General features: G+C 46.0%; 1 protein-coding gene across 2 annotated transcripts in view; it reads right to left on the bottom strand.

Moving 5' to 3' along the window:
• Positions 1 to 27,346, bottom strand: part of ABCB1 (ATP binding cassette subfamily B member 1) — a 265,216-nt gene that overhangs the window by 87,885 nt on the left and 149,985 nt on the right. For both annotated transcript variants that reach the window (XM_030199760.1, XM_030199764.1), the window contains 3 exons: positions 20,758 to 20,859; positions 19,426 to 19,503; positions 8,234 to 8,317 (listed from right to left, as the gene is read on the bottom strand). In XM_030199760.1, coding sequence (XP_030055620.1) covers positions 8,234 to 8,317; positions 19,426 to 19,503; positions 20,758 to 20,859 — 264 coding nt within the window. The remainder of the gene's footprint in view (positions 1 to 8,233; positions 8,318 to 19,425; positions 19,504 to 20,757; positions 20,860 to 27,346) is intronic.

The following is a 27,346-nucleotide window of genomic DNA, read 5'->3' as shown; positions in this document are numbered from 1 at the left end:
AAAACTACTGCACAGCAGTGGCGTAGCGGGGGCGGCTGCCACCCGGGGCGGATTGCCGCTGCACCCCTCCACTGGGTGCAGACCAAGACGACCCCCCCCCAACGGCGTGGACCCCCACCCCCTCACTCACTGTGTCCCGCCCTTGAGGAAATAGGAAGTTACATCAGAGGGCGGGACACAGTGAGTGAGGGAAGGGCCAACGAAGCGATTTCTTCTTTACAGCAGCGCTGCAGATGGATGGAGCTCGTAGGCAGGTGGGGACTGTGTCGGGGGGGGGAGGCGCTGCGCCGGGGGGGGGTGGACGGATGCACCCTCCCACCCGTTAATACCCAGGGCGGACCGCCCCCACCGCCCCGCCCTTGCTACGCCACTGCTGCACAGGATATAGTGAAATGGCTTGTAAAATTTATTAATCTTACATTGCAGGAAGGCTTATATTCGGAAACAACAACATAAATAGTACTAACTGCTATATCAAAGTCAACTGAAGCAGACCTTAGAGTAGTTGATAATTATAGACCAGTGGCTGGTATTCCTTGGCTAGTCAAATTATTGGAATTTCTGGTTCATCAACAACTTTCATACTTTATATTTTTAAATGACGCTTTACATTTTTCACAGCATGGCTTTCATCCAATACATAGCACTGAAATCATTGTTACTGACATTATCATCAGAAGTCAAGGAAATTTTGAATAGGGGCAAGCAGGTACTCCTTCTTCACTTTGATATGTCAGCCACATTTGATGCGATAGATCATTTTTTGATGTTGTACAGACTTAGGGGTCCTTTTACTAAGGTGCACTAATGGATTTAGCACAAGCTAATAATTAGAATGGGCTAAATGATAAGGTGCCCATTATATTCTTATGGGTGTCTTATTTTTTAACTACTACTACTACAAATCATTTCTTTAGCGCTACCAGTCGTACGCAGCGCTTCACAATTGAACATGAAGAAAAGGCAGTCCCTGCTCAAAAGAGGGTAGGACAGACAGATAGGACACATAAGGAAAGGGGACTATTGAAGAGAGGAAGACAAGATAAAGGTTACGAGCAAGTATAAGTTAGGAATTAAAAGCAGCATCAAACAGGTAGGCCTTTAGCCTTTAACGCATGCTAATTATTAAATCTGTTAACACACCTTAGTAAAATTACCCGAGTTGGGTATCACAGGAACAGTTATTAAATGATCTAAGGAATTTTGGGGAAAATGATCATATAGAGTACAGAAGAATGGGCTTATTTCAGCCCCCTGGCATTTCTTGTGTGAAGTTCAGCCAGGTTCGCCACTCTTCCCTTTGCTTTTTAATATCTATATGAAATCTTTGGGAGGGTTATTGACCAAACTTGGTATTTTAGTGCTACCAAATGCAGCCATAGAAACCTTTGATAAGATCATAGAGCTATTAAATAAAATTGTTTTAGTAGACTCATGGACTAAGAATAATTTTCTAAAACTGAACAGACAGAAAATAGAAGTTGTTTGGTTTTGTGATTTTGAGTCGATTCCAAAGAAGAATTTTATACTGGATATAGGAGAAATTTTGCAGATAGACAATAAATCTAAAGTTTTAGGTGTGATTCTTAAGTCTAAGATGACGTTAGAGGATCAAGTTAATGCTCTGAAAAAACATTTTTCCAGGTATGAAAATTGAAGGCTGTTCAATCTTCTTTAAGTTTCAGAAGTGCTACTCAAGCAGTATTATTACCTTATTTAGTTTACTGTAATTCATTATATGGGGGAATTTCCGTAAAGTTGTTAAAAAGGTTACAATTGCTTCAAAATATTGTGGTCAGATTGAAAGCTTCTCCTTTATTAAGGAGTCTTCATGGGCTGCCAGTAAATTCCAGAGCAGAATTCAAGATAGCTTGAATGGTTTATAAATCACTAAGAGGCCAAAACTCAAATGAATTGGCAAACTATTGTGTAGTTCTTAACAACAGTATAGATTCCCAGTCTGCACAAAATTTAAACTTTGGTTTTCCCATGTTTTAGAGGGGTTAGATTGAAAAAAAATATCTGAACATTCTTTCAGATATTTAAGTACAAAAATTTGGAATAGTTTGCCCATTCAAATTAGAAGATCTAGCTCTTACCTGCTGTTTTGTAAAATGCAGAATATAAGACATTTTATAGTATAGTATAGTATAGTATAGTATCAAGGCATGATTCATGTACTGTAGCTTATTTCTGTGCCAAAACTCACTTAGTCCATGGTATTTAATTGATTGTAGTGTGTTTAATACTCTATGCAAAACTCACTCAGTCCAAAAGCCATTGCCTATTTTTCTCAAAACTGCTGCTAACAGACTGAGGGCCCCTTTTACTAAGTGAGGTAAGCCCAATGCGGGCTTACCGCTTGCTAAACAGGAAGCACCGCCAGGCTACCGCAGCAGCCCGGTGGTACTTCCCACCCCTAGCACACCGTCATATTCGGCGCTACAAAAATATATTTATTTTTGTAGCACCGGAGTGTACCTGGCGGTAACCGGGCAGTGGCGCACACTGCCCAGTTACCACTGGGTTAGCGTGGGAGCCATTACCACCATCAATGGGTAGTGGTAAGGGCTCCCCCTGAAATGGCCGCACGGCAAGTGCTTTACTTGCCACATGGCCATTTCCTGCAGGAAAGAGAGACTTCCATTTTACCCGCTGCGGTAAAAGGGGGCCTCGGCGCGCATGAAAAACACATGCCAATGATATCACAGGCCCCCTTTTGCTGCAGCTTGGTAAAAGGGCCCTGAGTTGTGGAAAAATGCTCTTCATATACAGGACACAGACCATAGAAGTCCGTTTGGCATTGGTCTCACTTCCCCAAGGCTGGAGCTGCCATCTAAGCACCACTCTTGCCCATCATAAATGAACTTATAATGCTGACGTATTAAGTTTTCTTTTGGTACTATCCCCTTTCTATTTAGGGATCCTTTGTGACTATCCCATGCATTTTTGAATTATGTCACTGTTTTTGTCTCCACCACCTCCACTGGAAGGGCATTCCAGGCATAAGAACATAAGAATAGCCATACTGGGTCAGACCAATGGTCCATCTAGCCCACTTTCCTGCTTCCAACAGTGGCTAATCCACTACCTGGCAGAATCCCATATAGTAGCATCCACCACCCTCTCCGTGAAAAGGTATTTCTTGAAGTTACTCCTAGTCCCCCACCCTGCAACCTCAATTTATGTCCTCTAGTTTTACTGCTTCTCTGTCTCTGGAAAAGATGTGTTTGTAGGTTGATACAGTTCAAATGTTTAAATGTCTGTATCATATCTCCTCTATCCCTTCTTTCCTCTACAGTGTACATATTCAAGTCTTCAAGTCTCTTCTCATACATTTCTTGGCCTAAGTCTGATATCATTTTTGTCTCCTTCCACTGGACCGCTTCAAGTCTTGTTACATCCTTAGCAAGATACGGCCTCCAGAACTGAACACTATATTCCAATGGGGCCTCACTAATGACTTGTACAAGGGCATTAACACCTCCCTTTTTCTGCAGGTGATTCCTCTCTCTATGCAGCCCAGCACCCTGTCTTGTCGCATAGTTTTGCAGACTTGAGACTGTCAGACACTATCACACCAAGCTCCTTCTCCTGGTCTGGGCATATCAGCTTTTCACACCCTAGCACATACAGTTCCTTTGGATTTTTACTCCTTAAGTGCATCACTCTGCACTTCTTCACATTGAATTTTACCTCCTAACATTTGTAGATCTCTTCTCATGTTTTCTTTTCCCTCCAGTATGTCCACTCTGTTGAAAATCTTTGGTCATCTGCAAAAATACACTTTTCTGTCTAACCCTTGGGCAATGTCACTCACTAATGTATTAAACATGGAAAACCACTACTTGCCCTAGTATCTTTTACCCCTTCCCTAGCTTGTCTTGTGTCCTCCAATCAGTTTTTGTGACTTTCCCGACAATTCCTAAGTGAGAAAAACATGCATACTTGATTCCACTGGGAAAGGTCCCCAGTAAAAATACCAATAAACAATTATATTTTGAACCCTCAAAGAATACCTAATTAGCTGGAAAATAAACACCTAAATTTACAATTTATAAATACCTAAGAACAGAAGCCATAATTATAATATTTTCTAATATCCTGTTTCCAACTGTGGCCAATCCAGGTCACAAGTACCTGGCAGAAACCGAAATAGTAGCAACATTCCATGCTACCAATCCCAGGGCAAGCAGTGGCTTCCTCCATGTCTATCTCAACAGCAGACTATGGACATTTCCTCCACGAACTTGTCCAAACCTGTTTTAAACCCAGATATATAACTGCTGTTACCACATCCTCCGGCAAAGAGTTCCAGAGCTTAACTGTTCACTGAATGAAAAAATATTTCCTCCTATTAATTTTAAAAGTATTTTTATGTAATTTCATTGAGTGTCTGTCCCCTTGTCTTTGTACTTTTTGGAAAGAGTGAAGAATTGATTCACTTTTACCCGTTCTGCACCACTCAGTATTTTGAAGATCTCTATCATATCCCTGCTCAGCTGTCTCTTTTTCAAGCTGAAGAGCCTTAACCTCTTTAGCCTTTCCTCATATGGGAGGAGTTCCATCCCCTTTATCATTTTGGTTGCTCTTCTTTGAACCTTTTTTAATTCTGCTCTATCTTTTTTGAAATATGACTACTAGAACTGAACGTAATACTCAAGGTGAGGTCGCACCATTGAGTGATATAGAGGCATTATAATATTCTTAGTTATTCCTAGCATCCCTGTTTGCTTTTTTGGCTACCACCACACACTGGACATAAGATTACATGTGAAAGTATGAACCCTGCCTATGCTCTGTCCAAAATCTATTCATGTGAACACCAATACTAGTTAGCCAGAAACTGCTCATTTATATAAAGATGTTTTCACATACATGTGTAAATGACTAGAATACTTTACAGTGTTAGCAATATAAGATTGCACTCTTAATGCACAATCAATAGAACTTCAAAATCTTAAACACCAAAAGTAGATGACCCTTAAAAATTAATCAGGGAAGGCTGCTGGATTTCTCAGCAGCTTTTGACATTGTAGACCACGATATGCTAGCACGACTGTCATAAGCAGGTATCAGTGGCACAGTACTTTCTTGGTTCAGATCCTAACTACCAGATAGGCAATGGTCCATACTATTTGGCAGGACCCCGCCACCATCATGGGTACTGACCTGTGAAGCACCACAAAGATCAATACGGTCACCTATCTGTTCAATATCTACTTCAGGTCATGAGCTGAGCTGATTCGGTCAATGAACACTCAGTTCTACACCTACGCAGATCATGTGCAGCTACTCATACCCATTGAACCTGAATTAACTAAAGTCTTGAATAAACTGACTACCTCTTTAACAGCAATTCAAGAATGGGCTAAAAACAACAAACTTTGCCTGAACCCAAGTAAAACTAAGCTTTTATGGGTCCCTAATACAAGTCAGCACATACCTGACATCAAAATCTCTTTTGGGAAATATGAACTGCCCTTACATCACAAGTCAGAAACCTTGGAATACAGCTGGACTCAATATTATGCTGATTCCCCAAATCCAAGCAACCTTCAAAAGCTGCTTCTATCATTTGTGACAACATTGAGAATGGAAGTCTTGATAACACTGAGCCTAGATTACTGTAATGTACTCCACACTAATACGAGTACAAAGAGTTTGAACCAACTTCAATTGATTCAGAATGCTGCAGCAAGACTGACAGAAGGTTGTAAGCGATGTGACAACATCACACCATTTCTGCAAAAACTTAATTGAATACCAGTAAAATACAGGGCTAAACTTAAAACTTTATGTCTGATTTTCAAGACCCTTAAAGGAAATGGGCCAGGCTACTTGAAGAACAGGATTTCTCTCTACACATCTCCAAGGTCACTAAGATCCTCCCGAAGAGAATCTCTAGCCACACCTTCTCCAAAAAATATCATGCAATGTGATACCCACCAGCGAACCACCTCTGGAATGCACTCCTTGAAAGATTTCATTTAACAAAATACTATCTTTACTTCAAGAAGCAGGTGAGAGCTTGGATCTTCAACCACACATTTAATGGAAGAAGCAACTAGTTTACTAGCCATACACACATCTGGACTAACACTTGCCGCACATAATGTAGCAGGACTTGCTTATTCACTCTTACCTTAGCTGAGATTATATTCATGTGCCTTTCTGACTTCATGTGCAACTTTGTTTAAATTAGTCCCCTTATTTTCTAACCACTGTTATCTATCTATATGTTTCATCTTTGCTTACAACCTATGCTATTAAAATGTTTTATTGCGTATTGTGTTGACATTGTAATGTAGAATAGTATGCCACACCTTATACTGTTATTTGAATATTTTTACTGCTGGAATTGTTTATTGCCTACGTTTGACTTATTTTTGCTATACACAACCTTGAGTTGATTTCCTGGAAAAGGCAGCAAATACATCTTAATAAATAAATTTCATTATCGATGTTCTAACTGAAAAAAATGTCTATTTTATGTGCATTCAGTTAAAGCCTTTCATGATTCATCCAAGCTGATTGATTCTAAAGAGTTAAAAGAGAAAGGCACCTTGCAAAATGATGAGTACCTAATTCAGAATAAAATAATCATTAGCATTATACATGGAACTGGAAATCCATGGATCTGATAATTTACCCTACAGAAGATAGATAGATAGATAGATATTTCACCATCAAGGGGTGCCCTGGAAGGCACTGTAGCTCTATTATACTACTTTTCTTTCTCTTGTTTCCTATCTAAATGGAATTCTATTTTTTCTTCTTGATTTATTGTATTATTATGTATATAAATCACTCAGATAAAATTTGATGGGCTATTTATCAAATAATAAAGAGACTTGAGTCTTGATATATTGACAAATAGCAGGGATTAAATAGCTCCTATTAAGACATCACAGTTTAGGTCCCATGGTGTTCAAATGTTCTGGCCTATTTTAACCTGTTCCAATCTAGAAAATTTGATGGGCGATATATCAAATAATAAAGAGACTTGAGTCTTGATATATTGACAAATAGCAGGGATTAAATAGCTCCTATTAAGACATCACAATTTAGGTCCCATGGTGTTCAAATGTTCTGGCCTATTTTAACCTGTTCCAATCTAGAAAGTAGGAAGGACAAAAACCAGAGTTCTTCCAACTCCCAGAGAGGGCAAGATCTTATAATCTAGCAGATCAAAGGTCAAAGATGGGTCAAGGAACATGCACACAGAAACTGAACCATTGTCAAATAAGTTCAAAGATTCTCTTTTTGATTCTAAGAATTCTTTGTAGGCTGTCTTCATATTTTGTGTAAGCTGAACTTTAGAACATAATTATTTCCTAGTAGTTTCTTTTTAGTCACTTATCACAAGGTGAGAAACCACTATACACCAGATGTTCTCAGAAATTGACCAAGTCTTTGATGGGATAAAATTCATCAATACATTGGATGGGTGGCATTGCATTAGATTGACAGTCATAAAATGCAGTATTATCATTATTTTCAGATTAATTTTCAAACAAAATGGGTGCAAAATAAGCCTTGGTGAGGTTTTACAAACCTTGTGCAAACCCCATGATGCAGAGTTTGCCACAATAATGAAAGCAAAACTTTGCTTTCATTATTTCCTAAAGAAACATTACCCACAGAAATTTGCACCTGTTATTTTATCTGTATTTTTTCCTTTGTAAACATTGTGACTATACTGAACTATGCAAGCTGTTCCCTCCCTGATCAAAGTCATCTTGGTATCACCTTAGAATGATACAGAAAAAAATATGTGCATTGTGGAATAACATGCTTATTTCTAGGCACACTGAAGGTGGCCAATAATCATTTTCATTTGTAGCACTCTGTTTCACCCATAAAATGGCTTTCATGATTGCATTCACTATCACCTGACTTTAAAAATGTCATCTTAAAGGGGTATGTTTACTAAGCTGCGTTAGCATTTCTAACGCACCTTTAAATTTAAGGCGCGTTAAACACTAACACGCCTATATATTTCTATGGGCGCGTTAGTCTTTAACATGAAACCATTTACACACATTAAAAGCGCTAACGCGCCCACAGCGCACCATAGTAAACAGGCGTTAGAAACAAGTTAACGCATGATTATACAGACTTGCTTATGCCTATTTAGAGCCCCAAAGCCAAGTAATGCTAAAATTGATGTTTTATTCCCACAATACACTGAAACTATTATAAAACCTTCAACATAATGCATTATACGTACACCATGCACTTGTGAGGCATCTGTGGCAAGCCTGGTAGTCAAAGCACCGGTACTATTATTAGGATCATCAAACCAGCCAATCTCCTAAAATATTAAACACACTTGTTTAATTCCAAAATAAAACTCATGAATCTCTGTAGAATAAATTACATACAAAATTTTATGTGAGAGCAAATTGTAAAAGAAATCTAACACACTGGGCCCTGGACCCACTAACAGACAGACGTCTTTGGCATGGGTCACAAAATAAAGAAGGATTTTTGCCACTCAGCCACAAAAATCAGAGGTACCAAGGGTAACAGTAAGACAACACTGGTACTTGCTATATAACTTATTTAGATTATTATTATTATTAGCATTTGTATAGCGCTACCAGACACGCAGCGCTGAACACCTGATACAAAGAGACAGTCCCTACTCAAAAGAGCTTACAATCTAAATAATACAGACAGACAAGACAGTTACGGGTGAGGGAAGTAATGGGTGAGAAGGAAGGAAGGGACAAGGGGAGGGCAATTGAGTAGTGGCTAGGAGCTAAAAAGCAGCAGTGAAAAGGTGGGTTTTCAGCATAGATTTGAAAATAGGTAAAGATGGAGCTAGACGTATAGGTCCAGGAAGTCTATTCCAGGCATAAGGTGCCACGAGAGAAAAGGAGCGAAGCCTGGAGTTAGCAGTGGAGGAGAAGGGGGACGACAAGAGAGATTTGTCCAGTAAGCGGAGTTCACAGGGAGGAATGTAGGGAGAGATGAGAGTGGAGAGGTAATGGGGGGCTGCAGAGTGGATGCATTTAAAGGTCAGTACGAGAAGTTTAAACCGAATGCAGAAGCGGACAGGGAGCCAGTGAAGTGACTTGAGGAGTGGGCTAGTGTGGGTATAACGATTCTGGCAGAAAATAAATCGTGCTGCAGAATTTTGGACAGATTGGAGAGGAGAGAGATGGCTGAGCGGAAGACCAGTGAGAAGTAAATTGCAATAGTCCAAGCGAGAGGTGACAAGGGTGTGGATAAGGGTTCTGGCAGCGTATTCAGAAAGGAAGGGGTGAATTTTGCTAATATCGTAGGTAAAGAAACGACAGGTTTTGGCGATCAGTTGAATATGATTATACACAGTAGCATTATGTTTCAATTTGCATGTTGATAGATAGATAGATATGAAGATCTTTTATTTTTTTATGACCTTGTTATCAACAATGCGAATTTCCCAGTGGGTAAATAGGAAACCACAGAAGCACCAAGAGCCTTAGGAAAATGGGACATGATTCTTTATTAGCAACTGTTGATATTCCAAGATAGACCCAACACGGGCCGTGTTTCAGCGCCTAGCGCCTGCGTCAGGGGTCTGGTGTTTTTCAAGACCAAAACTTCTTTCCTATCAAGTTGTTTAGTTCAGAGATCTCTGAACTAAACACAAAAGGACTCGCCTTTCCTGTCACATCAAGCAGAACTTGCTTTGAATCTATACGGATTGTTATCCAACTTGATAGGAAAGAAGTTTTGGTCTTGAACACCAGACCCCTGACGCAGACACTAGTTGCCGAAACACGGCCCGTGTCGGGTCTATCTTGGAATATCAACAGTTGCTAATAAAGAATCATGTCACATTTTCCTAAGGCTCTTGGTGCTTCTGTGGTTTTCTGTATTTGTTTGTACTTTGGACCCTCTCTGTACTGTTTTCCAGTGGGTAAATAGGCCACCCCAGGTGAAAGGCCAGAGACTATACCTTGTATTCCTCTGAAGCATTGGAAATCTAGTTTACTAGTCTGTTGTTTGGTCAGGTCATTTTTTAATATTTCCTTTACTTTAACAAGAGTGAGAAAGGCCCGCCGAGAGACTGAGCCGGGCCCGGGACAAGGCCGGGCCCCGCCCCCACTGCCACCCCCCCAGTTTATCGCAGCCCCCCCTGAGGGGGGCCCAGCGCCACAGTCCAACCCACCTCCACCACTGGGCCAGGCCCCTTCCACCCGAACTCCCGCCAGCATAAGTGCTGTCTTCTGACTCCGGCGTGCGCGGCCCACAGACGCGCTCCTCTCAGCTGATCTTCGCTGTACTGTGCAGGGCTTCTGTGCGTCTGATGTCCTGCACGTGCAGGATGTCAGACGCACAGAAGCCCTGCACAGTACAGCGAAGACCAGCTGAGAGGAGTGCGTCTGTGTGGGCCGCGCACGCCGGAGTCAGAAGACAGCAATTCTGCTGGCGGGGGTTCGGGTGGAAGGGGCCCGGTGGCGGGTGGGACTGCGGCGCCTGGCCCCCCTTGGAGGCCCGGGCCCTGGGAATTTTGTCCCCTCTGTCCCCCCCCCTCAGCGGCCCTGGAGTGAGATATTGCATGCTGTTATGTACAAATTATGTACAATGTGGCCTAAGAAAAATCTGATAGCATTAAGCTTAACTAAGGCACTTGATTTTGAATTGGAAGGAAAATAGATAAACAAATAGATGAGCAGATAATGATTACAGCACTGAATGGTACTGCTCCAGAGAAAACTAGATCTTTTATTAAAGGCAAACGTTCCTCTTCGTTTATTGATGAATTAAAAGTTTAGAATTTGGCTTGTCCGGGAGAAGTCTTACTGACATGTCATTGTTATTTAATGTTTAATTACTTTAATTTAATTTATTTATGTCATTTAATGTTATTGTTTAATACATATCTGCTATACTGCTAATGCTCCCTTGGGCTTGAAGATGGTAAACAATACCCGCATAAGCTCTAGCAGCTACCACAACTTTAATTAGCCCTAGATATTCAATACTGGTGCCTGGAAATTGCCCAGCACTGAGTATCTGGGGCTCATTCTGCTTTTTTAAAAATGCTGACTGCCGTGGGCTGAATTTCGACTGGAAAACTTTTTCATGAAAAGGTCTTAGTTGCCAGAACTTCATTCTTTATGAATTCAAATTAATCACTGCTATTATTGCTTTTAGAAAATTATGCAAAGCATGGTTATTTTAGGTTGTACTTGTTGATATAGTGTTTTATGGTAAAATTATGTATAATCATACCTGATAATTTTCTTTCCATTAATCATAGCTGATCAATCCATAGACTGGTGGGTTGTGTCCATCTACCAGCAGGTGGAGATAGAGAGCAAACTTTTGCCTCCCTATATGTGGTCATGTGCTGCCGGAAACTCCTCAGTATGTCGATATCAAAGCTCCATCCGCAGGACTCAGCACTTAGAGAATTACACCCACGAAGGGACACTCTGCCCAGCTCACCACCGCCGAAACGGGGGAGGGGAATTAACCCAGCTCATCCCCACACAAGTGGGGGAGGGGAATCCGTCCAGCTCATCCCCGCGGAGCGGGGGAGGGACACCACACCCGCCGATGCGGGGGGATCTGGCTTATCCTGCAACCGCAACCGCGGGAGGAGCTGACTGACCCTAACACCGCCGAAGCGGGAAGGGTACAAAGCTGCCCTACAGCCGCACGAAGCGGGAGGGAGTGCCGGCAGAATTTTAAGTCTCAATCCAGCCCCGTAAAACGGAGGGGAGAGGAATGCAGCAGCTCACTGTAACACAAACTCGTCTTAACTCTTGAAGAATCCAAGTGAAAAAACTTGAACACGAAGTCTTTCTGAAGTAACTGAAGACTAAACTTGAACCTGAAATGCAACCAGAATAAAAACAGTACAGATATCTGGGAGGGGCTATGGATTGATCAGCTATGATTAATGGAAAGAAAATTATCAGGTATGATTATACATAATTTTACCTTCCATATCATCAAGCTGATCAATCCATAGACTGGTGGGATGTACCGAAGCAGTACTCACCCAGGGCGGGACATTGAAATCCCTGACCTCAACACTGAAGCTCCAAACCGGGCCTCCGCCCGTGCAGCCACAGTCAAACGGTAATGCTCGGAGAATGTATGAGCCGAAGCCCAAGTTGCCGCCTTGCATATCTCTTCCAAGGAGACGGATCCGGCCTCTGCCATCGAGGCCGCCTGAGCTCTTGTGGAGTGAGCCTTCAGCTGGATAGGCGGCACCTTCCCCGCGGCCACATAAGCCGCTGCAATGGCTTCCTTGACCCATCTTGCCACTGTAGGCTTAGCAGCCTGCAGACCCTTACGAGGACCTGCACACAGGACAAACAGATGATCTGACTTCCGGAAATCATTGGTCACTTCCAAGTATCTGATGATGACTCGTCTCACATCCAGATATTTAAGAGCAGAGTACTCCTCTGGGTAGTCCTCCCTACGAAAGGAAGGGAGACAGAGCTGCTGATTCACATGGAATCGAGAAACAATCTTGGGCAGGAAGGAAGGCACTGTGCGAATAGTCACTCCTGCCTCAGTGAACTGCAGAAAAGGCTCTCGACAAGAGAGCGCCTGGAGCTCGGAAACTCTTCTGGCTGAAGTGATAGCCACCAAAAAGACTGCTTTCAACGTCAGGTCTTTCAGAGATGCCCTCGACAAGGGTTCAAAAGGCGGCTTCTGCAATGCTCTTAGCACCAGGTTGAGATTCCACGCAGGCACCACTGAGTGCAGAGGAGGGCGCAGGTGATTAACTCCCTTGAGAAAGCGCACCACATCTGGCTGCGAAGCCAGGGAAACACCCTTCAGGCGGCCCTTGAAGCAAGCCAGAGCCGCTACCTGGACTTTAAGGGAACTGAGCGACAGGCCTTTCTCTAGACCTTCTTGCAGGAACGCCAACACTGAAGAAATTGGAGCAGTGAAGGGAGAAAGTGAGCCTGCTTCACACCATGCTGCAAAGATACGCCAAACCCTGGCGTAAGCAGTAGAAGTAGAGCGCTTCCTCGCTCTCAGCATAGTGGCGATGACCTTGTCTGAGAAGCCCTTCTTCCTCAGACGCTGCCGCTCAATAGCCAGGCCGTAAGACCAAAGGGGGAGGGATCCTCCATCACCACGGGACCCTGATGCAACAGGCCCTGCTCCACTGGCAGTCGCAGAGGATCGTCGACTGAGAGCCTGATCAAGTCCGCATACCAGGGACGTCTGGGCCAATCCGGACCCACCAGGATTACCCTGCCGGGATGCTTTGCCACCCGGTCTAGCACCCTGCCCAACATGGGCCAGGGCGGGAACACATAGAGAAGCTCTTGTGTCGGCCACTGTTGGAGAAGAGCATCTACTCCCAGGGATCGAGGGTCCCGTCCTCTGCTGAAGAAGCGCGGCACTTGGCAATTGGCCGATGACGCCATCAGATCTAGGCTCGGCTGGCCCCAGCACTTCGTGATGTCCAAGAACGCCTGAGCAGATAGCTGCCACTCTCCGGGCTCCAAGGTATGGCGACTGAGAAAGTCCGCCTTGACATTCATGACTCCGGCAATGTGGGCCGCTGAAAGCTGCTCCAGGTTCGCTTCCGCCCACTGGCATAGATTCATAGCCTCCTTGGCTAGAGGGGCGCTCTTGGTACCTCCCTGGCGGTTGACATAGGCCACAGCCGTGGCATTGTCCGACAGAACCCGTACCGGTTTCAACGCCAGTACCGGGATGAACTCCAAAAGCGCCAACCGAATGGCTCTGAGTTCCAGGAGGTTGATAGACCACTTTGCCTCTGCAGGAGACCAGAGTCCCTGCGCTGTCCTTCCCAAACAGTGGGCTCCCCAGCCCGACAAGGAAGCGTCCGTCGTGACGACAATCCACTCTGGGGTCACCAGAGGCATTCCTGCAGACAACTTGTCCATCTGCGTCCACCAGCTCAGCGCCTTGCGCACTGCTGGGCCCAAGGGAAGGCGCACAGCATAATCCTCCGACACCGGAGTCCAGCGCTGCAGCAGAGAGTGTTGAAGTGGTCTCATATGAGCCCTGGCCCAGGGCACTACTTCCATCGTGGCCGTCATAGAGCCCAACAGCTGCACATAGTCCCAAGCCCGAAGAGGAGAGGCTACTAGGAACTGGTTCACCTGAGCCTGAAGCTTGACAATCCGATTGTCTGGCAGGAACACTCTGCCCACTTGGGTGTCGAATCGAACTCCCAGATACTCCAGGGACTGAGTGGGGCGCAGCTGGCTTTTCTCCCAGTTGATGATCCATCCCAGGGAGCTCAAAAGAGCAACCACCCGGTTCACAGCTTTGCCGCACTCTGCATAAGAGGGGGCTCGGATCAACCAGTCGTCCAGATAAGGATGGACTTGTACTCCTTCCTTCCTCAGGAAGGCCGCGATGACCACCATTACTTTGGAGAAGGTCCGCGGAGCAGTAGCCAACCCGAACGGGAGGGCTCTGAACTGGAAGTGTCGGCCCAGTACTGCAAAACGCAGGAAGCGTTGATGAGGAGGCCAGATGGGAATATGCAAGTACGCTTCCTTGATGTCCAAGGATGCCAGGTACTCCCCTGCCTTCACTGCCGCTATAACAGAGCGGAGAGTCTCCATGCGAAAGTGCCGAACTTTCAAGGCCCGATTGACCCCCTTGAGGTCGAGGATAGGCCGGACAGAACCTCCTTTCTTTGGTACCACAAAGTAAATGGAGTAACGTCCCTTGCCAAGCTGATTTTCTGGCACCGGAACGACCGCCCCCAGGCGGATGAGATTGTCCAAGGTCTGCTGCACTGCCACAGCTTTGACCGGAGACTTGCAGGGAGAGAGTACAAACCCGTCTCTTAAGGGTCGGCAGAACTCTAGCTTGTAGCCGTCTCTGATGACTTCCAGCACCCAAGCGTCTGAAGTTATTGTGCTCCACTCGCCCAGAAACGAGGACAGCCGTCCTCCAATCTGCACTGGGGCGTGGACCAAGACCCCGTCATTGGGTACGAGACCCTGGGGGAGGACCGGAGGGAGCACCTCCGGGACGGCGGTCTCTGCGAAAGGAACGCTGCTTGGGGGAGAAGGTCCTCTTAAAGGAAGAGGAGGCAGAAGAGCCCGACCTGCCCGGGCGGTACCGACGGGCTTCCTGAAACCGTCCTCTGGAGGTACCGGGGCGAGCACTAGCTCGAGCCCTGACCTCTGGTAACTTCTTGCCCTTAGACGTGCCGAGATCGGTCACGATTTTGTCCAGCTCGACCCCAAAGAGCAGCTTGCCTTTAAAAGGCAATCTAGCCAGGCGGGATTTAGAGGCGTGGTCAGCAGACCAATGCTTTAGCCAAAGCCACCGCCGCGCAGAAATTGTCTGAGCCATGCCTTTAGCTGAGGCTCTCAAGACATCATACAGCAAGTCTGCCAAATAGGCCAAGCCCGATTCCAGGGCCGGCCAATCATCCCTCAAGGAAGAATCCGAGGGGGAAGCCCGCCGCACCATAGTCAGGCACGCCCTGGCCACATAGGAACCGCAAACTGAGGCCTGCAAATTTAAAGCAGTAGCCTCGTAGGACGACCTTAAGGCCGCCTCCAATCTTCTGTCTTGGGCGTCCTTTAGGGCCGTGCCACCTTCCACCGGCAACGCCGTTTTCTTAGTCACCGCAGTGATTAAAGAATCCACGGTAGGCCACAGATAGGCCTCACGTTCACTCACAGCCAAAGGATAGAGGCGGGACATAGCCCTAGCCACTTTAAGGCTCGCTTCTGGGACATCCCATTGAGCCGAAATTAAGGTGTGCATAGCATCATGCACGTGGAAGGTTCTAGGCGGGCGCTTCGTCCCCAGCATAATGGCAGAGCCAACAGGGGCTGAGGGAGAGACGTCCTCCGGAGAGGAAATCTTCAAAGTGTCCATGGCCTGTAGCAACAGGTTGGGCAAATCCTCTGGGCTAAAAAGCCGCGCTGCAGAGGGGTCATCCGCTCCAACCGAGCGGGGATCCGTCTCCTCCAAGGAATCCGCAAAGGACCGTTGGGAGACCTCAGACACGCTGCCCTCATCTACATCGGAGGAGACAAAGTCCTCCAAGGCCTGGGAATCAACCCGAGGGCGTTTACCTCTGGGAACCTCAACCTCTTTACCAGACGAGGGAGCAGGGGCAGCGTTTTGCATGAGGAAAGCCTGATGCAGCAGCAAAACAAACACGGGGGAGAAACCCCCCAGACTGTGCACTTCCGCAGCCTGGGCAACAGCCCTAGACGCACCCTCAACCGGCGCTCGCAAGAGCGGGGGAGAGACATGCTGCGCATCCAAAATGGCGTCCGGCGCGACACTCCACGAAGGAGCCGCGCGGGAAGAACGGCGCTTAACTTTAGCCGCTTTTGTGCCGTCGCCCAAATTAAGGGCGTTCATGGCATTAATGTCTCCAACCTCAAGGGCGGCCCAAGAAGAAGCCGTCCGAGCCGCGTGGCCGGCCAAGATGGCGGAGGCGAGGAGCGGGGGATGGGTGTTTATGGCGGGAAAAACCGCCACGCCGGAGGAAGGACCGGGACATACATCGGTCACGAAACTGTCACCCAACAAGGGCGAATCAGGCTTGAAGACCCCCGCATCCCCTCTAGAAGCGCACCAGCGATCCGGGGAGCGACCCTTTGCGCCCTCGCCCTCCGACGCCATATGCCACGAGGAGAAGAATCGGGGAACCCCCTGCCCGCTATAAAAAGGTAAAAATTACCTGCTGTCCGCTCCGAGCTGTAACGACCTGGTGTCCCAGTGAGTAGCTGCAATAGACGCTTAAATAAACGTCGAAATAAACGCCTTTAAGGACGTTCAAATTTTTTTTTTTTTTTTAACGGAGCCAGCGGGAGGGGGGAGAAAAGGAGGGACCTGGCACCACCAGGTTTGCACTTGCTCAATAGAGCCCTCAACCCCAGGCACTCAACAAAACCTAAAAATTAGGCTTGGAGGCCTAGCCAGAGCTGCTGCTGTGTGTGACCACCACCTGCTGAGATAGAGAACATACTGGGGAGTTTCCGGCAGCACATGACCACATATAGGGAGGCAAAAGTTTGCTCTCTATCTCCACCTGCTGGTAGATGGACACAACCCACCAGTCTATGGATTGATCAGCTTGATGATATGGAAATGTAGTTTTAACTTTATATGTATCTATTTGCTTTTGTAGTCCTCAGGGAGAGGGAAGCTACAAAACAGATAAATAAGGAGCCTGAGATCCATCAGAATGGGCAGAATATTTGTCTTACTGCTAAACTGTAAAATAAGAGAATCTGAATTCTGTAGCAAATGATCCATAAAAGTAAGTTTCTCTGACAAACCAATATCGATTTGACACCCCCTCCCAACATACACATACATGAATGCAAATCCTGTTTTGTATGTATTGTTAGGCTGTTTTTAATTTAATATTATTAATAGATGATTAACATAAAGATGTTGTTAATTTTTATAGCTGCATCAGTCACCAACGAGCCTTTTCTGAGGTAAGCTGGCAAATCGAATGAAGTCAAATAAATAAATACAAATAAAAACCAGTGTTCATGCAGCTGTAAACTGGTAAAATTATTGTTCATTATTCCACTATGATGTTAGATTTGATTCAAAATGTTTTGCCTGGTCTTGATTTGACCAATCTGTTAACATCAAACTACTATAGGACTATTGAAAAAAAAAAATCACAAGTCAGGCGGTGAGAGTATTGTCCTGGTTTTGATCCCATTTTATGCACAGAAATTTAGGTTTGATTTCCCTAAGAAATGTGAAATTGGAAGCCCACTCATGCAGTGGCATAAAATCAGAATTAGACTACTACTACTGCTACTTGACATTTCTAGAGTGCTACTAGGGTTACGCAGCGCTGTACAGTTTAACAAAAAAGGACAGTCCCTGCTCAAAGGAGCTTACAATCTAAAGGACCTCCTTGTTCTCAAAAAATGTTGGCAACTGGAAACCTATTGACAACCCAGATTACTTTAAAATACTTTCTATTAAACTGCCAGTAAAGATGCATTAAAGGGTTAAGGCCCCCTTTTACAGAGACATGCTAGTGGCTGCCTGTGTGGTAATGCCAACACAGCCTATTCACTTTAAATGGGCTGTGTCAGCATTGCTGTGCAGCTATGTAAAATTGGGCCTTAATTACTTCCATGTGAATTAAATCAAGTCAACCTCAAGAAATTCTAGATTTTTAAAAAATATCAGATTTTTAGACCTTCATTTGTTATATCCTACTTGGTAACCCTGTAAAAAGTTTCCAGCCAAAATACAGCAAACTTGCTCATCCCTAGCTATTCAGTATGGGGTCGAGAATCAAAGCATTTTAACCATGTAAAATCACTTGTGCAGGGCTATCTGCTGATATTCATCAGCACTTAACCATTCAGTGCCACTAAATATCACCACTAACCTTTAAGGTTGTAGCTGGCCAGTGGCGTTCCTAGGGTGGCTGACACCCGGGGCAGGTCGCCGATGTGCCCCCCCCCCGGGTGCAGCGACCCCCCGGGGTGCAGTGCGAACCCCCCCGGTGAAAGGACATCCCCCCCCTGGGTGCAGCATGACCCCCCCGGCGAGAGACCCCCCCGGGTGCGTTTTACCTGCTGAGGGGGTGCAGCACGCCTGTTGGCTTCGTTCGTTCCATGCTCCCTCTGCCCCGGAACAGGAAGTAACCTGTTCCGGGGCACAGGGAGCACAGAACGAGCAAAGCTGGCAGGCATGCAGCACCCCCCAGCGGCGTGCACCCAGGGAGGACCGCCCCCCCCCCTTGGTATGCCACTGTAGCTGGCTATTTTGTGGGTGGTCCGGGGGAGGAGTTGGCAACAAATCAGACCACAGTCCCATCTATATCCGGTTTCACTTGGGCGGTTGAGTGCGGAATATTGCACTTAGAGACCCTTTAATCAACTGGCGTCAGGTCTACCTCCGGGGTAGTGCACAGCAAATTGGCCCTTCTGCCAGGCTCACCCAGGAGCCCTGATAGTTCTGTTTCTGCTGCACGTCATTTATGGCACTAGAAAATAGTTTTTCTTTTCTAGCATAAGTGGCGGGGGGGGGGGGGGTGTAGGCATGCCCAGTGGTAATTAGGAAGCACTGCGTTCTGCCCAATTACTGCTAGGTTACCATCAGAGCCCTCACCGCCTCCTAAATAGGAGTTGGTAAGGGCTCTAGAAGTAAATGGCTGTGTGCAAATTTTTTAAGCAGTGCATAACCATTTACTGCTCCTATTCGAAAAATGCCCTTTTACCCGCTGCGGTAAAAGGTGGCCTTGAAGTGTGGCAATCCCTTGTGCTAATGCCACTGCGCGCCAAGAGATAGCCAGTTGCACAAACCTGAGTATTCAAAGTTGGTGCCTGAAAATGTCATGGCATTGAATATCCTGGCACAATGCTACCCCGGCCAAAAAAACGCTTACTGCCACCAGCTGAATATTTACCCCTACAATTAATAACTCATAAATATAAGCCATGCCCCATTTACCTGTCTTAGCATGGCTTTAAATGCCATTAGACGAAGTCTCTTTGTAAGAATCTCCCCAGCTTTGCCAAATGTGAAGCCCTGTTTAGGTGAAGGAATAAATCATAAATTCATACAATTAATGTATAAAACACATTACTTCTTGTTTGAAGAATCACCTAATTTGTCTAGATTAGGTCATATCAAGTTTTTTTTTTCTTTTTAGGTAAGGCTGTCTGATACATGGTTATGTTGTCATGATTTACAGGCCTGGATTAATATTTAATTCCATAGGTCACATCAAAAAACCTCTCCTTCTCCCTAGTTCTCATCTTCTGTTCCTACCCCAGTGATTTTCCTTCATCTTCTCTGTCCAAAAGAAGGAATGCTGCCGGTTACTAGTGGAATGAGCACAGGCTTTGTGAAAGTTTCTTTTGCACCAGAAAACCCATATAGAAAAAGGGGGCAGCAATGGATGCAGGGCCTAACTCAGCCCCCTATGCTACTGTAATTCCATCACTGGCTGCTGCTGTTTGTTTTCTCAGGAAATGATGTTGCAGCTGAAAATCTTTCAGGTTTAGCTTGTCTGTAATGAGTAAATACAGAAAATAAAGAGAGCAGTAGGGTGGGTCAGTTGGCTCAAACAAATTTATTATAATCAATAACTATAAAAAGTTGGTTCAAGGTGTGTATATGCCAAAACTTTATATTTAATTACAAGTTTAACATGTTTCAGCATCACAGTATTTGATTTGGCACATTGCTGTGTGTTGGAAAAGCTGCTTTTAAGCATTACCAAATAAGGGCTCTTTATACTACTTTTTGTTTTGAGATGGTACAGCTCCTAAGGTGAATATATATGCAAGTATCTGACTTGCAAAATAATTTGAAACTGCCTCTGATGCAGATGTGATACCGAAACATTTGGGGCTGGTTGAATAATTATATATAAAGTCTGGACAAATACAAACACCTTCAACCACCATTTTATATTTATTGATTTTAATAGATTTGTATGGGCCAACTGGCCATCCTAGTGCTCTCTTTATTTTATTCATTCCATGTTGCAGTTGACTTTTGCCTCTCTTACTTGTGAGTGTAACGAGTCAATAACCTAAAGCATTCAACATGAAACTCAGACCTATAGGTCTAACAAAACTACCAGACGGAGCTATGAAGACAAAATCTACAGAGCTTTGATGGTTTCCCTTGACAGAAGGCTGCAGGTTTATGTTACGTTAAATAGGTTCTGGCTTGAGTTTACCTTGAGTAATAACTAATTGCTTCTGAGTTCTGTTTTAAGGCAATCAACACAAGTGCACCCCACTGTCATAAACAAAATGCAGGAGAGCCTACCTGAAGGAAAAAAGTGATAAAGGAAATGACTCCGAGAGCTAAAAACAGAAGGGAGAACATGTTGGCATCCTTCTCTTGCTCTGCTGACTTTGTCGCAAATACCTAAGAATCCAAAAAGAATTGAGATTTTCATTAGGTAAAAATAATTTAATATTGTAAATTTTGCCTGCTGTTTTTACATGGGGTGAATGCATATACATGACATGACAAGATATTGCAACTATTGTTACCAGTGAGCTCTCAGATGGTGTCCTGAGGACACCTGCAACACTCCTAATGTTCCTTCCTGTTTATGTCCTATCTATTATTGTAATTCCTCCCCTCCTACCCTTACTATCCATGTCATGTCTATTCTCATTATCTGTACCTCTTTCATCCCTATTGTTAAGATTGTAGGTTGCTCTGAAGGCACTCCCAAAGAGGGGGGTAGTACAACCTTATTAAACTTGGAAACCTGGATTTGGATAGGCTAGAGTGGGCTACAATCAGGCTGATTTTTGAAAGAGATCCCCGGCCATCTTCCGACACAAATCGGAAGATGGCCGGCGATCTCCTTAACCCGGCCAAATCGGTATAATCAAAAGCCGATTTTGGCTGGGTTCAACTGCTTTCCGTTGCGGAGCTGGCGAAACATCAAGGGGGCGTGTCGGTAGGGTAGTGAAGGTGGGTCAGGGGTGGGACTGGGGCGTGCTCACAAGATGGCCGACTTCGCCCAATAATGAAAAAAACCCGGCCAGCCTTGTGGAGTATTTCGCCGGCTGTACTTGGTCCCTTTTTCTTCACGACCAAGCTTCAAAAAGGAGCCCCAACTCACTAAATGACCACCGGAGGGAAGTGGGGATGACCTCCCCTTACTCCCCCAGTGGTCATCAACCCCCTCCCACCCAAAAAAAAATTAAAAATCATTTTTTCACCAGCCTCTATGCCAGCCTGAAATGACATACCCAGCGCCTTACTACTACTACTACTTAACATTTCTAAAGCGCTACTAGAGTTACGTAGCGCTGTACAGTTTAACAAAGGATAGTCCCTGCTCAAAAGAGCTTACAATCTAAATGACAAAATGTCAAGTTGGGGCAGTCTAGATATCCTGAATGGAGGTATAATGGTTATGTGCCGAAGGCGACATTGAAGAGGTGGGCTTTGAGTAAGGATTTGAAGATGGGCAGGGAGGGGACTTGGCGTATGGGCTCAGGGAGTTTATTCCAAGCATAGGGTGAGGCGAAGCAGAAAGGGCGGAGCCTGGAGTTGGCGGTGGTGGAGAAGGGTACTGAGAGGAGAGATTTGACCTGTGAGTGGACGTTTCGGGTAGGAACATAAGGGGAGATGAGGGTAGAGAGGTAATGAGGGGCTGCAGATCGAGTGCATTGTAGGTAAGTAGTTTGAACTGTATGCGGTATCTGATTGGAAGCAAGTGAAGTGACTTGAGGAGAGGGGCGATATGGGCATATTGGTCCTGACGGAAGAAAAGACGTGCAGCAGAGTTCTGAACGGATTGAAGGGGGGATAGATGGCTAAGTGGGAGGCCGGTGAGGAGTAGGTTGCAGTAGTCAAGGCGAGAGGTAATGAGAGAGTGGACGAGTGTTCGGGTGGTGTGCTCAGAAAGGAAAGGGCGAATTTTGCTGATGTTATAGAGAAAGAAGCGACAGGTCTTGGCTATCTGCTGGATATGCGCAGAGAAGGAGAGGGAGGAGTCGAAGATGACTCCGAGGTTGCGGGCAGATGAGACGGGGAGGATGAGGGTGTTATCAACTGAGATAGAGAGTGGAGGGAGAGGAGAAGTGGGTTTGGTGGAAAGACAATAAGCTCAGTCTTAACCATGTTCAGTTTCAGGTGGCGGTTGGACATCCAGGCAGCAATGTCAGATAGGCAGGCTGATACTTTGGCCTGGGTTTCCGCAGTGATGTCTGGTGTGGAGAGATAAAGCTGGGTATCGTCAGCATAAAGATGATATTGGAAACCATGGGATGAGATCAGCGAGCCCAGGGTAGAAGTGTAGATTGAAAAAAAGAAGGGGTCCAAGGACAGATCCCTGAGGAACTCCAACAGAGAGTGGGATGGGGGTGGAGGAAGATCCATGAGAATGTACTCTGAAGGTGCGGTGGGAGAGATAAGAGGAGAACCAGGAGAGGACAGAGCCCTGGAATCCAAATGAGGACAGTGTGGCAAGAAGTAAGTTGTGATTGACAGTGTCAAAAGCGGCGGATAGGTCGAGGAAGATGAGGATGGAGTAATGACCTTTGGATTTGGCAAGGAACAGGTCATTACAGACTTTAGATAGTGCCATTTCTGTTGAGTGTAGAGGGAGAAAGCCGGATTGAAGCGGATCGAGGATGGCATGAGAGGAGAGAAAATCAAGGCAACAGCTGTGAATGGCGCGTTCAAGTAACTTGGAGAGGAAGGGCAGGAGGGAAATGGGGCGGTAGTTGGAGGGACAGGTAGGGTCTAGTGAAGGTTTTTTGAGGAGTGGTGTGACTACAGCATGCTTGAAGGTGTCAGGGACAGTTGCAGTGGAGAGAGAGAGGTTGAGGATATGACAGATTGGGGGGGGGGGGTGACAGTAGGAGAGATGGTGTTAAGTAAGTTGGTGGGGATGGGATCAAAAGAACAGGTGGTGCATTTTGAGGAGGAAAGAAGGTGGGCGGCTTCCTCCTCGGTCATATCAGGAAAAGAGGAGAAGGAGGCCTGGGTTGGTTGGTTGGGGGAGTGGGTTAAAAGGTGAAGAGGAGGAGGAGGCTTGGTGGTGAATTCGAGGTTGATCTTTTGCACCTTGTCGCGGAAGTAGTCAGCCAGTGATTGAGGAGAGAGTGAGGGGGGGGGATGGGAGCGGAGGGCACTTTGAGGAGGGAGTTAAGGGTGGCGAAGAGACGATGTGGGTTAGAGCTGAATTAGTCAATTGGGTATAATAATCCTGTTTGGCAAGGAATAGGGAGGCCTGGAAAGAGGACAGCATGAATTTATAATGAATGAAATCGGTATGGGTGCGAGATTTCCTCCAGAGGCATTCAGCCGATCGGGCGCAGGAACTAAGGTATCGGATGCAAGGGGTCAGCCAGGGCTGGGGATTAGTACGCCTTGTGGGACAAGGGTGTCCAGGGCAGAGGAGAGAGTGGTATTGCAAGCGGAGACAGCCTTGTCGACAGACTCGGAGGACATGATGGAAGGGAGGAGATTAGAGATACTAGAGGATAATGTGGGAGGGTCGACAGCCTGGAGATTCCTGGAAGTAGTGGTTAGTGTTGGGCGGGACTGAGGGGGGCGGGTGATGAAGTGTGAAGGAGATCAGGTGATGGTCTGAGAGAGGAAGAGCTGAGGCGCAGAAATTGGAGGGTGAGCCGGTAGAGGAGAAGACGAGGTCAAGACAATGGCCAGTTTGGTGAGTAGGGGTGGTGGAGCTCAGTTGGAGGTTGAAGGAGGAGGTCAGAGTGAGGAACTGAGAAGCGTAAGAGTCGGATGGGTCATCAGCGTGTATGTTAAAGTCTCCAAGAATGAGGGACGGGGATGAGGGTTCAAGAAAAACGGAGAGCCAGGCATCGAAGTCGGTAAGGAAGGAGGAGAGGGACTTGTCAGGGGGGCGGTAGATGACAGCAACTCTGAGTGGCAGCGGGTAGAATAGACGGATGGAGTGAACGTCAAAGGATGGGAAGCAGTGAGACTGTGGTAGGAGGAGGGGTTGAAAGCTGCAAGAGGGTGAAAGTAGTAACCCGACGCCACCTCTGCAGCCAACTGGGTGGGGAGAGTGGGAGAAAAGGTAACCTCCATGGCATAGGGCCGCGACTGAGGCAGAGTCGTCGGGGGTGAGCCATGTTTCAGTTAGGGCGAGCAGTTGAAGGGAACGGGAGATGAGGAGATCATGGGTGAAAGAAAGTTTGTTGCAGACCGAGCGGGCGTTCCACAGGGCACACGAGAAGGGGAGGGAAGAGGGGGGAGGAGGGGAATAGAGATGAGATTGGAGACATCGCGGAATCGTTTGCATGGATAAGACGAGGACAGGTGTGAGGGACCTGGGTTGGGATTGATGTCTCCCGCGGATAGTAGAAGGAGCAAGAGAGTGCGAAGGAGGGTGGAGGAGGTGGGGCGACGAAGCCAACGAATACAGGATGCGCTTAGGAGGAATGGGGAGGGGTTAATGGCAGGAAGGAGGTGTTGAAGGTTGAGAGCTAGGAAGGAGGAGGACAGGAGAGATGGTGAGGTGGTTGGGGATAGGGGTGGGTATGGTATTGCAGTAGTGAGCAGGACGGGAGAGGACATGGATGGGCAGTGAGTTCCTGCGGTAGGCAGCGGTAGGGGGAGGGGGACAAAGTTAGGAAGGGACAGGGCAAGGAAGAGAATGTGAATAGGGGCCATGAACAGACGGATTGGGACGAGATGGAACAGATGGCTTGGAACAAGCTGGAACGGACGGACTGGAACAAGTGAGTAGAACTCTTTGAGCTAGTTGTCCTGATACATGGTCCAAGGGGAGTAGACGGAGTTGTTAGTAGTAGTCCTTATGGGGTGCTATGAGATGAGAGATACGCAGATTACAGTTCTAGGTGCAAAGTTACAGGCATTTAAAGCGGATTACAGTTCTAAATGCAATATCATGCTAAGAGATGAATGATAGGCAGATTACAGTTTAGACATGCTGCAAAGCCTGTAAAGCAATTTAAAGCGATAAGATAAAGTTTTTGAGCATTTAAAGCAATTAAAGTAAGCTTTCAGCATACTGCAGAGCAGACGTTTAAGGCGGATTATAGTTCTAAATGCAATATGCTATGAGAAGAACGATAGGCAGATTACAGTTTAGACATGCTACAAAGCCTGTAAAGCAGCAGCATGCAGGTCCCTGGAGCAGTTTTTAGTGGGTGCTGTGCACTTCAGACAGGTGGACCCAGGCCCATCCCCCCCTACCTGTTACACTTGTGGTGGTAAATGGGAGCCCTCTAAAACCCCCCCAAAACCCATTGTACCCACATGTAGGTGCCCCCTTCACCCATAAGGGCTATGGTAATGGTGTAGAGTTGTGGGGAGTAGGTTTTGGGGGGGGATTTGGGGGGCTCAGCACCCAAGGTAAAGGAGCTATGCATCTGAGAGCTATTTTTCTTTTTTTTTTTTAATTTTTAGAAGTGCCCCCTAGGGTGCCTGGTTGGTGTCCTGGCATGTCAGGGGGACCAGTGCACTACAAATGCTGGCTCCTCCCATGACCAACTGCCTTGGATTTCGTCGGGTTTGAGATTGCCGGCATTATTTTCCATTATGGCCGAAAACCAATGCCGGCCATCTCAAACCCGGCGAAATCCGACATTTGGCCGGGCCCAACCGTACTAGCAAAGAGAAAATGGCCGGCCATCGTTTTCGAAAATACGGTTGGCTCCACCCACTTGTGGCGCCGGCTCCAAAGACAGCCGCCCATAGAGATGGCCGGCGCCGTTCGATTATGCCCCTCAATGGCAATTTCAGTAGTTGGAACCTAAAGACAGGGCCGAGTGGACATCTACGGTCTACGTCCCAGAAATGCCAAAAACAGATAATGAACAAGTATTTTATATCTCATTCATTGTTGGTTTAATCATGTCTTAATAATAACTGTAACTGTTGGGCAGACTGGATGGATCTGCCGTCATTTACTATGTTACATCTTAAGTCTTTTTAAGGGTAATTTTATAATAGACTTCCTAACCAGAACAGCAGATATGCACACAAGTTGTTTTATAAGAAAATTATTTGTGTAGCAGGCTGCCAAAATGCCATGTCATTGCCAATGCAGACAGAATATTTTGGTCCCTGCTCCAAAAATCAGAGGCCAATCAAAGAGTAACAGTAGGTGGTACACACTGAGTCTCTAAACCAATAGATTTAGGAGGTAAGTATAAAATCCAGTTACAAAGGAGGAACCATGTCTTTCCACTCCTAGAGGGAGTCCTGCTAAGGAGGATGTAGTGGGAGCAGGAACTATACAGGGGCTGCCAGTTTATAAATCAGCTATCCTCTGGAGCCTGAACTTTTTAGAGATATCAGTCATGAGCCACAGCTGTCCCTCTGAGGCGCAGAGGGCCCTAATGCAGAAGGTCTGGTTGCAGGGAAACTGGATCTTAAACTTTAGTCGGGAACAGCAAAGGCTGAAACTGTTATCATCCACAGACTCCAGCTGGGGAAGAGGTTGAAGGCTGCAAGCAGTGACATTGGTGAATGTCATCTTTCGATCTGTGTCAGGGGATATTTCCCTCACCAAGGGGTTTATCACTCACCTGTTCACAAAGACAAGCTTCCAACACCCAGGGAACCATACAATTGGAAAAAGAACTATCACCACCACTGGGATGACAGTATAATATAGTACTAATCTAACACCTCCACTGTTAAGTAAGAAGAAATGTGTGATACACTAGTGAATAGTGAAAAAGGAGGAAAAAGCCTCAAAGTACCAAGGTAAATAAATTTCCTTTCGGTACCAAATATGTCCCTTTTGGCCAATCCAGGTAATAAGTGCCTGGCAAGATCCCAAAACAGCACAATACATTTTATCCTGCTTATCCTAGAAATAAACTGCGGATTTTCCCAAGTCGATCTTAATAATGGCTTATGGACTTTTATTTTAGGAAGATAT

Source organism: Microcaecilia unicolor, chromosome 1, assembly GCF_901765095.1.
Source record: "Microcaecilia unicolor chromosome 1, aMicUni1.1, whole genome shotgun sequence".
Classification (NCBI taxonomy): domain Eukaryota; kingdom Metazoa; phylum Chordata; class Amphibia; order Gymnophiona; family Siphonopidae; genus Microcaecilia; species Microcaecilia unicolor.
Note: the sequence above shows the minus strand (reverse complement) of the source record. Positions and strands in the feature narration are given on the sequence as shown.